Source organism: Dermacentor silvarum, chromosome 10, assembly GCF_013339745.2.
Source record: "Dermacentor silvarum isolate Dsil-2018 chromosome 10, BIME_Dsil_1.4, whole genome shotgun sequence".
Lineage (NCBI taxonomy): Eukaryota > Metazoa > Arthropoda > Arachnida > Ixodida > Ixodidae > Dermacentor > Dermacentor silvarum.
In genome coordinates, this window is record NC_051163.1 from 83,010,027 (window position 1) to 83,025,797 (window position 15,771).

At 47.3% G+C, this 15,771-nt stretch overlaps 1 protein-coding gene across 1 annotated transcript in view; it reads left to right on the plus strand.

Moving 5' to 3' along the window:
• Positions 1–15,027, plus strand: part of LOC125941051 (uncharacterized) — a 28,805-nt gene extending 13,778 nt beyond the window's left edge. The window contains exons 5-6 of the mRNA XM_049657970.1: positions 3,139–3,233; positions 14,811–15,027. Of these exons, the coding sequence (XP_049513927.1) occupies positions 3,139–3,233; positions 14,811–15,027 (312 nt within the window). The remainder of the gene's footprint in view (positions 1–3,138; positions 3,234–14,810) is intronic.
• The last annotated feature ends 744 nt before the right edge of the window (positions 15,028–15,771 follow it).

Sequence of the window (15,771 nt, forward strand, 5' to 3'; positions counted from 1 at the left end):
CACATAAAAGCACACGCACACCCACACACACGCCCACACACGCACGCGCACGCACACGCACTGTTCTTTGTCATACCACCACGCTTAAATGATTTCGCCTGCGGTTACAATTGCTCTACGCGTTTTTGTGTCCGATGGTTGCCACCCGGCATCGTAGATCTCGACGGAGCATACTTTCACGTTACTTGCTAAGAGCACGTTTTTGTGACTGTCTGGAGTTTCTGCTGCTGCTCGCAAATGGGCGAGTGGAGCTTGTTGCCTCTCTCGCGCTAGGCGAAGCACCCCTTGACACACTCCGCTACCTATGCTATGTCTGACCAACTGCGCTCCGCGGAGCTAAAACAAGAAGGCATGCGAACGCAGATGCTTTCGTGCTGAAGTTTTAGTTCAATGGTGTTGTATCTGTGCTGTGTTGCGCAACGACGCACGCTGGGGGCCCTGGGGATGCTGCAGGCATCAGTGAAGGCGCCGGTAGCCGACCACAAAATCTGGACAGATATATTTTGATGTGTTCAACTTTCTCATTGGTCGAGGCGCCCGTAGCTTCTACAGTTTGTCGGAGTATAACATCGAGTGCCGGAAGTAATCTTGCGAGACACACGCGAGCACACGCGCACACACCGACGACACTATCACAGGCGGCCATCAGAAAACCAGAGCCTCTGTTAGGTGATCCTAACGATGCGAACGAAAATGCGATGCGATGCGAACGGGTTCCCGTAGCGCTATCGCGTTACACTCTTAAAAAGGCGAAGCTTAAACGTGTTCCAATTTTATTGCGATAGCAATTATATGGACACTCCAAGCGGATTTCTGCCATAACCGTGAGGTTCCGTATAACGTCCAACGGCGATGAAATTGTCGCCGCGCGCCCTACGCTGTATGTGCGAGTGAAAGCGCGTGAGGGACGCACGCTTTCACGGGGAGCGAACGCACGGAGGAGCGCGAAGGCAAGTTCATCCGTCGCCCGAAAGGAAGTGGGAGGGAGGGAGGCGACGTTTAGCTGCGGCCCCAAATGCGTGTTTATATAAAAACGTTGCGAGGCAAGAAGGTGGTTAATACGACGCTGCTCGATGCTACTTGACCCGTTCTGATCTCGTCGAAAACCTCCGAGCCGCCGCCAGAGGCACCGGCAGGCAACAGTCACCAACGCCGCACACGTTCGGTGCGAACGCGGGCAACGCGTTCTCGTTGCATTGCTGGTGCTGATACATGTCCAAGTTTACACAGCTGATAAAACTATCCCTACTACGTATATACTCGCGCACAACTTTTTGTGGCAATGAAGGGAAAGCTACGGGCGCGTGGATGCTGCACATGTGTTAGCGCGCCAAGTAGTCCGGCAGCGTTTGACAGTGCTTTTGGTTGCTCGGAACGGACGCTGAATCGACGCAGCTTTCACGTGCGACGGTTTCGCGTTTCCCCAGACGCGGAAGGTAAAAGCCGCAAAATAAGTAAACCGTTACGCTCAGTGGTGTGTTCTATCTTTTTAAACTGTTGTTAATATGCTGTTTATGTTTTGAAGTACAGCCTAAACCAACCGGGATTAAAATGAGGGACTCTTTTCAGAAGCGGCTCTCGCTTCTGCGCGCTTTGCCTCCGTAGCTTTCCCTTCATTGCCACAGAATGTTGTCCGCCAGTATAGCTCTCCACTAATTTGCTATCGCAATTCATGTTTCGCCTTTCGGGTAAAACTGCGACACTTTTTGACCATGTCAACAATAACAATGTCTGTCGACGTTGGTGTTTGCATTTGTACGTTGATAATCAAGGTGCATTGTCATTCTGCCACGTGAACTTGCGCCTCTCTATAAGAGCAAACGTGTTGTTACTACGACAAGTATTCCGTGAAATGCTATAACATTTATCTTGCTTTACGATATCTACATCAGTTAATAAATTCAGAAATAGACAACTTCGGGAACCGGGGGTGCTGTAATAATTGTAAATGCTAATTTCAACAGCTATCTCTCGCTCTTTGCACTTTAAGTGCGCATATAATTGGTGCGTTCAGTGCAAAGTACCTACATAAACATTCGTGGATAAGTGCTCATTAGGCAGCGTGCCGGTTTCTCACGGTAGCACTTATGCCACAATACTGACACCTGAGCGAGACAGCTTTTCACGCAGCTTTGTGGAACAACCGAAAACCCATTTTGCGCTTTGCAAAAGCTTATGGAATATTTCTGGGAAATTAACTAATGCGTCAGCGTAACAATATGTACACGTACATAGGCCGGTGTGTCACATCTTACAAAATAAAACAAAATGGACACAGCCATTGTCACAGATGCGATGATTTCGATCAGCAGCCGATCTTGACGAGCCCGGTAGGGCAATTGTTTGTGCCTCGTCGTCACGGCACAATTACGACAATTCGCGACGTCGACTTTAATACCGGTGTCGGTGCTTTGAAAGCACCTTTGAATGCCGCGTAAGAGGAAAGTGCAGTGTACACTACGGAGGTGGAACTAACATAAAATTTTATAGCGTCGCGACAGAAAGCTCTTCTATATCGCGACGCCAGAACTTATGTCGTTGTGATCGAAAGTCGCAGATTTCTACCGACACGGCAGGAAGTCTCTGTCGTCGCGACAGAGAATTCTCGTTGCGATGTCAGAATGATTGTAGCAATAGACAGTTTTTGTTGCGACTTCGGAACTCTGTCCTCGCGACAGACTGCTTCGGTTGCACCGTCAGAATTTCTGTCGTAACGTCAGAAATGTCTCTCGCAACTACAGTAACGCCAGCAACTTCTGTCGTACGACAGGAATTTCTGTAGTCACGACAGAACTTTCTATAGTTGCGACAGAATTTCCTGTTCTTTTTTAACCGGAAGATTACCATCGCCACTAGTCGTGCTGCCGCATTTCGCAGAATTTGGTGGATCATGTGATCTTTGCTGTAAATAACGCGCAGTGTTGCGCAATAGATCAAGGCCTTTGGCCTGCAAATAAATATTGCTGTAAAAATACATGAATCGTTTACTAGATATGGGGAGTGGAAACTGCTTTAGTCGCATCTGCATTAATCAGAAAGCGCTCGTGTATTATGATTTTGGTGCTGTGTTATCATGTTATTCATTACGTACCCCAGGAATAAATATGTTCAGTGTTAATGGTGTTACATGCGTTTCAGAACCTAGCCACAGTACTGAAGGAGATTTATGTAATAGCCCTACTCCCGGACTCCAAGGTTAACGACACACTGCTCCAACTATCATTCTTTTCTGGGTAAGTTCTTATCGAGATGCTCAAGTTAGGGCTTCATCAGCGCTCTGTCAAAGCGCCAGGATGCAGGTTCTGGGCGTGCGTTACGTTCCTTCATGCCACCCAACACAGCATTGTTCCCAAAGAGATGTGCTGCAGTTGTCCGCATGGTATGGGTTCAGGACAGTGCAGGTGCATGCATTATCAATTATTGTGGTATAGCATGCCCGAAGAAAAGATGATGGCCTCTTCTCAGGACCAATGCAGATCCAGTGCCTTTAGTTTTGAGCGCATAGCGCGTCCAATTTCGGAGATCGTTCGACGATTCCGGCGCCCGTAGGCCTATTGAGACTGGTCCGCATAGCAACAACAGCATGGTTGCTAATGGACTGTCTTGGCTTGGATACGTTTGGCACGAGGCACCAGACGGCGCCCTGTTTTTTAACGTACGTAAGGCGACAAACGCTTTTCTAAAACTGTCTAATATCTCGGGTACGTAAAACGTAGCTTTGTCATCTCTGCCATTTCCTCATTCGTGCGCTACTGAATTTCTGGTGGGCACGCATGTTATCCTAATGTTGCCCAATTGAAAGCTTATGTATAACGCCTCGCCCAATTAATAGATTCTTGCTTCCGTAGGCATGACCAGACGCGTGTGCGTAAAGACGGCAGGATGTTTCTTAACATTTTCTTTACATTTGCGGTGTAATACGTTGTGTAAAGGTCTTGAAGTGGCGGGCACGCAGAATGCTTTCGTTCAACGTAAGTAAAGCACTTGAAGCTCAATGTTCGTGCTCCTTACGTTATCGGGTTCTCATGTGTAATCAAACATGAGCGTGTGCAGCAACTATTGGACGATACGCATTTATTTATATTTAAGAGCTTTAGTTTGTCCGTAAAATTCTTAACGTTTGCGGATTACTGTGATTACTAAGCAGCGGATGGTAATGGCAAAGCCGGTTGCGACAACTGCAACGTGTTTGCTCAGTGTCATCCTCGTATAACATAAGTACTCCACGTTGAAGTTGATGTTGCTACCAACGCTCTGCGCCAGCAGTGAAGTACAGTATTGTCACGTTGTAGTGACGGCGAGGTGAGCGGCAATGTCAAAACTGAATTACTAATTTAGCTATTTATTTAGCAAATCTGCACCAAGCGAAACAAGTACACTCATCACAATGATAGCGTTGAGCGCACTCATAGATCGTCGAGAATTTGTGTGGAGCAGACGCGTCAGCTATTTATACAGAAATCGTATAACCTTTGAACCTTGCCACTGAATCACTGGTGCTGGCGTAGTTTCTACACTGTACACAACTATTCTCGTCGTGCAAGGAATCTGATAACTAAAGACTTGGCAATCCCATACACAACAGATAAAACGAGCAATAACGTTGGAGACGAGACAGTTGCGATGCGATGCAGAAAGGCGCGCCTTGCGCTGGGCGATTTGATAGCCGTAGAAAGACGGTCAGCTCAAAAACTCCGCGTGTTTATATTTATATCACTGCAGTACTCGTACAAAGAACTATTTCACCAGATGTCGTTATTGCTGCCATAAGCCGCTCCGGGAACTCCAGGAACTTCATGTTCCGCAGATGGCACTACGTTGACGTAGGCGAACAATAAGCAGTATACAACGACGCGGTTTTGGAACGTCAAACACCGGAATTTTTTTTTTCATTATGCCCAGCATTTCGTGAGACTGATTGGTCGGAAGTTGTGCTGATTCGCGGATTGAAGTTACATTTCATGTACATTTTGGCTTTAATGAAAATCAAACCAAGTTTGCGGGATTAGATTTCGTCTGTCAACGACTAACAATCGCCCAGCGCAAGACCCGCCTTTCTGCATGTTGGGTATGGGATCGCCAAAAAGAATCTTATCACTAGCGCGAATTACTTCCACAATTACTCATTTGTTGCAATCGTTACTTGAAAGCAAAGCAGAACCGACGTCGGCGGGGTGCGAAACGAGCACGGTTCCTCACCGCCACGGTGGCTACACGGTTCAGACTAAAGTTATGCCTAGCGCGTGGATCATGGCACAGGTCACGTCACAGCCATCAGGCTCATTCACACCGGCGACTGACAGTGGTCGCGCGACCAAGTTGGTCGCAAAGCGACCAGTCGCAAATGGTCGCAAATGATCGCTTTTCTTGAAAAGCGACCATTTTAGGCTAGTCACTCACTGCTCGATTTTTCAGTCGCGCGACCGTGGTCACAAAGCTGCTCAGCCAATCAGCGCCGCGTCGAAAGTAATGTGTGTCGTCGTCCACGCCAAATGCAATGTCCGCGTCACAATATGCAGGCTACAGGCCGGTAATTGGTGTCTTGTCTTGCGATTCTGGGACGCAGCAGTTGCAGCAACGTATCGAATGTACGCGGTCGCATTTGCTGGAAGCTAAACATCAGAAAAAGAAAGCACAACACAAACCCTTTCTCCAGCTGCCGCTAGTTGTATGAGCACGCCACCCTAAGGTGAACAGCGGGCGAACAGCTTTGCTTTTATTTTATGCACCGAATAACACGCAATGCGAACTAGCTCTCGATAATACTCGTTGTCATGCGCACAAAGTTCGGGCAGGAGGCGGCTTGCGTGGCCGGTCAAGCGAGCGGAGGCACGGGCGCACCCACGAGCGTCGCGTTTTCTTCGGAGGCTTCCGCGCTGCCACAGCTGACACCCCGGCGGAGCACATCAGGACAGGGACGACGACTTCCTGTTCGCTCGAATCAAAATCCAGCCATCGCTTGAATCAAAATCCATGGCTGTTGCCGGAACGCGAAACCAATTTACACAGTACCCCAGCGAAGTGCGCGCTCACTGCGTAGATCCCTAGAATTCTCGCTGAAGAACGAGAATGTCCGGGATTGCGACTTGCAGGTCACCCTCAGCCGGGCTTGCCGGTGTGAACATCCGTCGCCTTCGGTCGCTTTTTGTTCGCGAGTCTCAAATGGTCGCGCGCCCACTTCAAGTCGCCGGTGTGAATGAGCCTTAAATGTGTGGCCTAGAGCGTGCGTCATTGGCCAGGGACGGCGCGGCAAATGGGGAGCAGGTGGCGCCATGTGACGTGTGTGTGAAATGAGTGTAGAGCAAAAAAAAAAAAAATCGGCTGTCACTTACGTGTGGGAATACGAAAGCATTGTAGCCACGCGGTCCTTACCCGCGCACGCTCTCTCCCTGCTCCAACAGCGCCAGTGAGGAGGACGTGACGCCATGTCGCAAGTGTGTAAAACGAGTGTATAGAATAAAAAGTCGCAGTTTCGCACGAAAGGGGCAGCATCGATTGCGAATTAGTTGACAGCTATAGGATAGTATTTATATTGGGCGTATAAACTTGTATGAACATAGGCATACGAACTAAATTGACAAGCATGATGTCAAGCGCACACAAGCAAACATGAACGCATCTCATTGAATGACCGCGGGAACTCGATGTCACAACGCTGTAGTGAGTTTTGTTTTTTCACCGACATTTGAAACGCATCTCGACCGACTTTCTTCCATCATTTGCCTTTCGCAAAGCCGGCCTGCAACTTAATTCATCGAAGTGCTACTTCGGACGTCAGCAACTTATCAATGTCGGTCATCTCGTCGACAAAGCCGATGTTCGTCCCGACCCTACAAAGTTTGAGCTGCGCAGCAGTTTCCCGTTCCGACTTGCACAAAGGAAGTTCATAGGTTTCTGCGACTGTGCTCCTTATTCCATCGTTTTGTGAAGGCTTTTCGAGGAAATCGCACGCCCTCTCACAAACTTACTGAAGAAGGGCGTCTAGGTTTTTAGGGTGCTGCGCAGGCTACCGGCTTCACTACCCTCATCATGTCACTCACTGCACCACCTGTCGTGGCTCATTTCGACACCTGCGCTCCAACAAAACTCCGCCCCGATGCCAGCGGCTCTGGAATCGGCGCTGTTTTTGTCAAGCATCAGATTGGGCATGCCTGCGTTATCGCCTATGTCGGCCTTCTCCTTTCCCTTGCCGAACAGAACTACTCTATTACGGAACGGGAGTGTCTGCTCTCATTTGGGCGGTGGGCCAATTCCGCCCTTACTTAGGTGGCCAGCATTTCACCGTCACTACCGATCACCACACACTTTGCTGGCGTTCATCCCTTTAGCATCCCACTGGGCGTCTTGGTCGTTGGGAACTCCGGCTCCACGATTACACTTACTATGTTTCTTACAAATCTCAGATTGCACCAGGACGCAATCCCGTGGATCCGCCTGAAGCCTCCGATGACGCGCCTACGTGCTATAGTGTTGGGTTGCTGAGCACGAGGTCGTGGGATCAAATCCCGGCCAACGCGACCGCATTTCGATGGGGGCAAAATGCGAAAACACCCGTGTACTTAGATTTAGGTGCACGTTAAAGAACACCGGGTGGTACAAATTATTCCGGAGTCCTCCACTACAGCCTGCCCCATAATCAGAGTGGTTTTGGCTCGTAAAATCCCATAATTTTTTTGACGCGCCTACATGTGTACTCTCGCTCTCCGCTTTAAGCCACATCCGTGATGATAGTGCCGTGATGCCATATAAAGTGAGCTTATTCAGAAGCCGCATTCCCCATCGTGCAATCCGTCCCTTCACCTCTTCGTGCTTAAAGATGGCACATTATATCCCTACAACATCCACCCGGACGGACGCGAACTGTTGCTTGTCGTTCCTACGCATCTGTGCTTGAGCGTTCCCGCCAAGCTACATGACGCAATAGGGTTTTCACTTGGGCTTGTTGGTTTTCCATAAGACCGTGTATCATTGCGCGCGAAATGACATGGACAAAAGACGGAACACGAATAACACACACGAAGCGCTTTGTGTGTATTATTCGTGTTCCTTCTTTTGTCTATGTCATTTTGCGCGCAATGATACACGGTCTACATGACGCCCCAACCGCTGGTCAGCTTGGGAGTTTCCCGGACCTACGATCGCGTTCGGCTTCGCTTCTTTTGGCCCGGTATTTACCGCTCCGTTCGTCGCTACGTCGCTGCTTGGGAACCCTGCCAACGCCGAAAGAAACCATCTACGCCTTCTGCTGGCCTCCTTCATCCCCTTGACGTCCCATCTGACCCCTTCTTCCGAGTTAAACTTGGCCTCCTCGGTTCTTTGTTTCTACTTCTGGAAACAAATGGATTGCTTCTGGAAACAACTCTACTTCTGGAAACAAATGGCTAAGGACCAAACCACCCGATACGCAATTACACGCGCTCTCCCTACCAGTTGTGCCACGGAGGTCGCTAATTTCCTGCTACATGTGATCTTGCATCATGGGGCCCCTTGTAAACCGCTCACCGACCATGGCCGCTGCTTTCTCTCCAGAGTTATGGTGACCTGCTTCGCTCCTGCGCGACTAAACAAATTAACGATGACTTACCACCCGCACAGCAACGGCTTGGCTACGTGGGCACTAAGTAAAGGAAACACTAAAGTATGGCGGTAGAAGCGTTAGTCATGACCATGACTCAGCAAAAATGAGTGACTCGTCAAAAAAAGATTACTCAAAAACCAATGGAATGAGTTCGGATGTGGTATTAAGTGAAGGAGAAGGCTAAAGATTGATGGTCAGTCATAATCATGAGAATAACCCAGCAAAAATGACAATGACTGAGCGAAAAAGAGATTAACACCATGGTTTGGACGTGGGCACTAAGTGAAGGAAACACTAAAGGATGATGGTAGAAGTCATAATCGTGAGCATGACTCAGCAAAACTTACTCAATGGAATGGCTTTGGATGTGGTACTAAGTGAAGGAAAAGGCTAAAGGTTGATGGTCGAAGTCGTAGTCATGAGCATGACTAAGGCTTTTGCCTTAAGGTCTCTTAGGAGCCGCGAAAAGGACTCCCCTCAACTGCTTCGCATAACATCAATTCCCACAGGGCGTGGGATCTGCCAGCATTTTTAATTAGGTAAATAATTAGTACAGATAATTAAATTTAAACTTTGAAATGTCACCCGCCGGGGTAGCTCAGTCAGCAAAGGCGTTGCGCTGCTCAGCACGAGATCGCGGGATCGAATCCCGGCCGCGGCGGCCACATTTCGATGGAGGCGAAATGCAAAAACGCCGGTGTGCTTGCGTTGTAGTGCACGTTGAAGAACCCCAGGTAGCCAAAATTATTCCGGAGTCCTCCACTACGGCGTCCCTCATTATCAGAACTGGTTTTCGCACGTAAAACTCCAGAAAGAAAGAAGTTACAAATGTCCATTGTTGTAAGTGAAATACTTTAAGCCTACGCGGATACCGTAACATTTTTTAACATTGGTGAGGGAGATGTGGAAAAAAAAATTCAGACTGCAGAAAATTTTTATCTCCAGCGCAGCATTAAAAGTGACTCAATGCTCATTTTCGCTGCCTTGTATGTTTTCTAGTGCTAGGTGGATTTCCCTGCGAGTTCACGTCAGCAATCAGATATCACAATCTGAGGGGGAAAAACTACGTTGCCTACGTTGTATATGAACTGTACTGAAAGTCCGAATTTGCTCATACTGCGACATAAGGATGCCGATACTGTCGACTGAAACGGATACTATTATAGTAAAGCCGAATAAAGATAAAAAGAAATGGTATGTAGAGGCAGAAAAAATGCGCCGCGTCACTGGTAGCGCGACATATTTTCGTGTTTGGCGAGCATTCTATGACGCGTGCAAAAACATTTTTATGTGGCACGTTATAGAGCAACAGAAATATGAATGGGAATTTTTTTTATAGCAGATTTACGATTTTGCTCTTATTGTATTTAAGGGCTCCACAATTCATTCGTCTGCATATCTATGCAGACGAAATATAAAAGAAAATGTCTGCCTTGTTTAGCGACGGCAAACAAAATTAAATCTGTTCTGTCCAGCAATCCCGCTCGCATATTTAAAAATTTTGGCACAAGTAACCTTGCGCAACCTGTTCGTTGCCGCACAACTAAAGAAGTGTACAGTCGTTCGTATCACTCTTTAAAACAACAGCACGGTGACCCAACGAATGTACTTTTCTCTAACCTCCTCCATAGAATAAGTAGAAATTGTGCAACTCTCGGAGGGAGTTGCCAGGTTAATCTCTCTCTATTTTACTCTATCCCATTGTGTGTTCGTGTTTTCATACCGAGTATTCGAATAATGTGTGCGTTCTCGGTTTCTCTCACGTGTACAGTAGCCAGACAGCGGGCAAAAACGGCAAAAAACCGCCTTGGTGCAACTTGAAGACCGCCCAGCGCACGTTGATCCCATGAAATTAATCCGGAGCCCTCCACCATGGCGTGCCTGATAATCCGAACTGATTTTGGCACGTAAAACCCCAGAAACAAGAAGGCTATATAGCGTCTTTACAAAAACCGAGAACTTGACCTAGCTTCATATCGGCTCAAGCTCTAGTGGGTGGAACAGAACTGGGCTGGGCCGGTGCAGGCCGCGCCTGAAATCGGGGGGCCGGGATCATTCGAGGCAATGCATGCCACTTTTGAGCTAGAGCCGGGCCCGGGCCGTGAAAAGAGGCCGTGCAGTGCTCTAGGTCGTCCTCTAGCTTAGCTTTTGCATGTCGCAGAACACCCAAGCGCCTGCATGTGTAGCGTGCGAAGGAAAATGGAGTCATACAAGTATTTGCGCTTCTTTTGTGTGGTAGGGCCTAAATATATTTATTGGTACAACCTTTTACTTCCAGGCTGAAGATTATAGTCGTCAATCCAAGCTGCTACGCGTTTCCGTGGAATCGAACCGATGTCCTAGTAAGTACAACGTCTTACGAGTAAGAGTGGATGTGGCGTTATTCGCAGTCTGTCGACAGTGCTCGCTGCCCTGGCGTGATCGCCTTATGACATATAAGAAAAGGCAGGTCATTTTTTGTTGGTTACAACGTATATCGTGGAACTGTCTTGCGGAATATATGGCTTTCATCAATTGGAAGGAGTGCCGAGTTCGTGACCCATTTCTGTGGAATGCAGGTTACTGTGACGGCAAACAGGTAATGCTGTTTGCCGTCGCTTGGAGATATTGTTTCTTGCATTCCGTATAATTACAGAATTAGTCCAAAATAATTGAACGTTTCAAACATTAGAATTAAATGAAACGTGTCAATGAGAAAATTGCAGAGCAACATGAAAAACTTCAGATACAGCTTTCTGTTGCTCAGTACTTGCTACATGAGCGCGACTTTCCGCTCGAGGCACTTTGCTGGTATTCGCGGGCACCTTGCACGCTCGGAAAAACTGGAGTAGCACCTATCGAGTAACAGAAAGCTGATCGAAAGGGAAACCCTGTATAAATCAGTAACCTCCATTCCTTGTCCTGAGTGATGGTGGCACTGTACGATGGTGGAGGCGAGTAGGCAGAACTCAAAAAACAATCTGAGTATCTCCAAGCGATCGCCAAGATTACATTGGACAGAGCTGCGGAGCATTTTCATGTTTGGCCAAAGTTAAGTGAAACACCCTGTATATTGTGAGAATTGGCGTAGACCTGTACTCATGCTTAAATAGTTCGATTACCTGGGGTTCTTTAACGTGCACCCAATGCACAGTATGGGGCACCTTGTGCATTCCGCGCCCATCAAAAAGCGGCCACGGCGGCAGTAATTCTATAACATGCCTCCGTTATTAGGAGCGCTATAAGTTGTTCAGGCTAAATTGTCTGGCATGCTAGGCACCTAAATAGCGCTTAAAGAGACTAAGACCAATGTAACAAGGGCAACTGACGGCACTACATAGCAAGTGAGCCCGAGACCACATATTTCAAGTTTATTCATCGATGATGTCAGTTTTACATACAATATTGTTAGTAGGAACTCTCAGGGGGCTCGCTACGAAGAGTGCGAAAAAGCTGTTTAGTAACAAATGGCCAAGAATAATTGTTGTCTAATGAACACGCAGTACCAATTAACAATACAATAAATATAAAACCTTCACACAATCCACACGAATTAACAGTACAGTACATATGAAAACAATATCACACGTACCGCGCTATACGATCACAACTAGGAACTAGGAAGTTACACTATGTACACCAGCTTTAGATTTTCGCTGTAGCTCGTCGACATTATTACCATAAAAATAGCCATGTAACTGGCATACGAGGCTCAGTTGGCAATGATTAGAAAGAGCAGTGAGCCGAGGCTCCAGTCCTCAGGAACGCCTTGATTTATGTTCTGAGGCGATGGTTACTTGAGTACGATTGGTTAGATCGCTAGAGTTTTAGAATTTGGCGAGTAATTATGTCAAAAGCCTTTGTTAAATATTTATGAATACACTTCCAATCAGCAAGCATTTGTCGATTGCCTTATTGATTTTAGCTGTTAAGGTTATAAGCGCAAGTTCGGTGGAATAACCTGACCGAAAGCATTTACTCCTAAGAAGATAGTAAATAAAATTTTGCTGGGTAGAAAATTCCACGCTTATTCCAAGTATTTCAATAGCCCTTTCACAAAGACAGAGTTATTCTGCCAAACTTCAGAAAACTTGGAAATTTGTTCATTAGAAGCTAACATGATACGAGATTGGTTAACAGCATATAGGTTATGTCCACTAGCCCCAAGTAACGATATACCTATATATAAAACTTGCATCTGCGCTTGTTGATCGCAACTAGGTAGAATCATGATGGTGAGGAAATGTCGGTAATGTAGGATCTGCTGGAGATCCCAAGTGCTACAGAAATATTTACTGAATGCACTCATGGTATCAATTGGATGGGTGCATGTTTGCGCGTGAAGTTTATTAAATATTGAGAACCTGCCACTTGTTCCTCTTGTTATTGCCATTATTCAAAATCTTGCTGTGCAAGTAATCTAGTTTGGCACAATTAAGTGCGTGTGCAAGTTTGTGGGAATATTTCTTAATATTCTTTAGGTTTACGGTTGCATGTTTCACATTCTTACGCTATTAATGGAGCCATTTTTTTGCAGTATGTCGAAGCAGCCCCTTGGGAGCCACGATTTTGTAGGGGAACTAAAACGAGTTATAAATGCAGCCGTGTATTCGCGGGCACCTTGCACGCTCGGAAAAACTTGAGTAGCACCTATCGAGTAACAGAAAGCTGATCGAAAGGGAAACCCTGTATAAATCAGTAACCTCCATTCCTTGTCCTGAGTGATGGTGGCACTGTACGATGGTGGAGGCGAGTAGGCAGAACTCAAAAAACAATCTGAGTATCTCCAAGCGATCGCCAAGATTACATTGGACAGAGCTGCGGAGCATTTTCATATTTTCAGAAATAGAATGTTAATGCAGTGCGCAACTGTGGCCAAAAAATAACTGATAAGCCTTTTGCGCGCAGGATTCAAGTAGTACGGCGGTCCAGTCAGTTGACGCTATCATAAAAATAAACCTTTTCGGTCCCTAATGTACATTTCCAAATTACTGTGCCTAAAGTCGGGAACGTATAGAGTAGTAGTAAATAAGACACCCGTAAATACCAGAATAGGACCGATTAATAGGGTCGACTCGATAATATATACTGTAATTTCTCCGCAGATAATAACTTGTTTTAGTTCTTAAAAGGGCAAGAACTTTTCATGCTGTAGACAGAGCTGTAGACAGAATGATAAATGCAAGCTAATATTGTGTTCCGGAGATTAATACAAATCACACTGATCAAATTCTAACATAGCATTACATAGCAGGTTAGAAAAATGAAGGTTATTGCGACGTTGGTATGGCAATCACGACCTAATACATATAACAGATCCGTCTCCTTGTGGCGTAGCGCAATAGCAGTGCTTTGCAAGTTGTCAATCACAAAAAGAAATGCAATGAGGCTGTAGTAATGTTTACTTAAGCTGCAAAAAGTTCAAATGTATCAGTGATAATTTGGACAGGATGATGGTAGAAGTCATAATCATGAGCATGACTCACCAAAACTGACTCAATGGAATGGCTGGCTTTGGATGTGGTACTAAGTGAAGAAAAAGGGTAAAGGGGAAGAGGGACTGACAGTTTTAGGCTCCAGACAAGAAAAAAAATCGTAGGGCCACAAGTCCCATAGGAATGTATTACCAGCGAAGCTCTTTAGGCTGCATACATGGGCTGCATACATCCTTAAATCATTTTTCATACCGTACCACCCTACGCCGACACAAGCGCCGCCGCTGTCACAGCGCCTCCCACGTTGCTCCCATGCATCTGCCGCAACCGCTGCTGCAGCCACGCCGGCACCTCCGACGCGCGAGACGTTATAACCACAGACAATGCAGGCATTGCCACGAGCAGACTACGTCTTCATTTCGGAGACACCGCGAAGGGGCCAACGCGAGCGGATGCCTGCAACGTAGGTTCTGGCAAACGGTACGTGCTGCTCCTACCCAATCTCTCCTACGGCCACTAATCTGCTCGAAAAGCGACATAAGTGCCTCAGGAAGACTGGGAAACCACCCATTTCAGGCGAAATTCGACCTTTTTTGTGCTGAGAACGATTATCAGACTAAGACGCTCAGCTGCCCACTTAAGTCTCAACCGGACCCAATGGAATGGGTCCGGGTGAGACTCTCTCCACCGATACCATCCGCGACGCCAGCCGATATGATGGAAGTAGCGGTTGAAGGCCACACCATAACCGCACAACAGTTCCAGTCAGACGATTGTACACGAGTGCTGTATAAAGCCTACGCCTCTCGACCTGCCAGTTCACCGAAATCACCTCATGACTCCGGCAACGCTACCTCCGAGGCAGCTAACCCGAACACCAGGAACGCGGCGCTCGACGCAGCAGCCGCAAGCGGCAGCTGCAAGACGCTGGCCTTCCTACCACCTGTGACCAAGGAGACGCGCCTTACAGTACAGCATAGCAAGCAGCTGCCACCGCTCCCACCCAACGCTATTGGAGTGGTCGTTCGCCCGTGAGTGAACTACGACTTCTAGATGTCCCAACACCTCGACTGAGGAAGGCAGTGAAGACGCAGCTCCGAATAACTCTACCGGACGAATTTTGCGTGCACACCCACCCGACAAACAATATTTTCACCATGGCAACAACACACTTCTCAACATCCGAGATTCTCAAGACGCTAACCTTCGTCGCCATTTGAGACCAAACCTACCCTTGCGCGGCTTACGTGACACCCCCACCGGGGGCTACCAGAGGAGTTATCAAAAATGCCCATGATAACGAGACCGCAATGCAACTCTACCAAGGCTTGGTCAGAAGAAATACGCAGTGCACCATACTAGCAGCCCGACGCATGGTAAAGACGCACTCCATCCTAACACCTTTGAAGAACTCACAGAAGCTACCTTTACGGCACAAATATATCGTTTATCTAACTCAGGCGCTGAATCTCTCTATTATCCCAATTAAGCCTAACCACAATTGCACACCCTAGCGAGAGGGTCCCCCTTTCTTCTATCTTCCGCTCTAACCTCAACTTACCCCCCATCCCCACGAACATACACCCTAAGCGAGATGGGAACTGCAGAATAGCAAGGGATGGGGCCCTCCGCAAACAGTTTAGCGAGAACCATGATGTGGTCTACGTGGACGCAACGGGATATACGTCCGGCTCCCGTATGGCCCTGGCGGTAGCCGACAATCATGCAAAGCTTCTAATCTCTAGCTCAATCATCAATTCCACCACAGAGGCAGAAGAG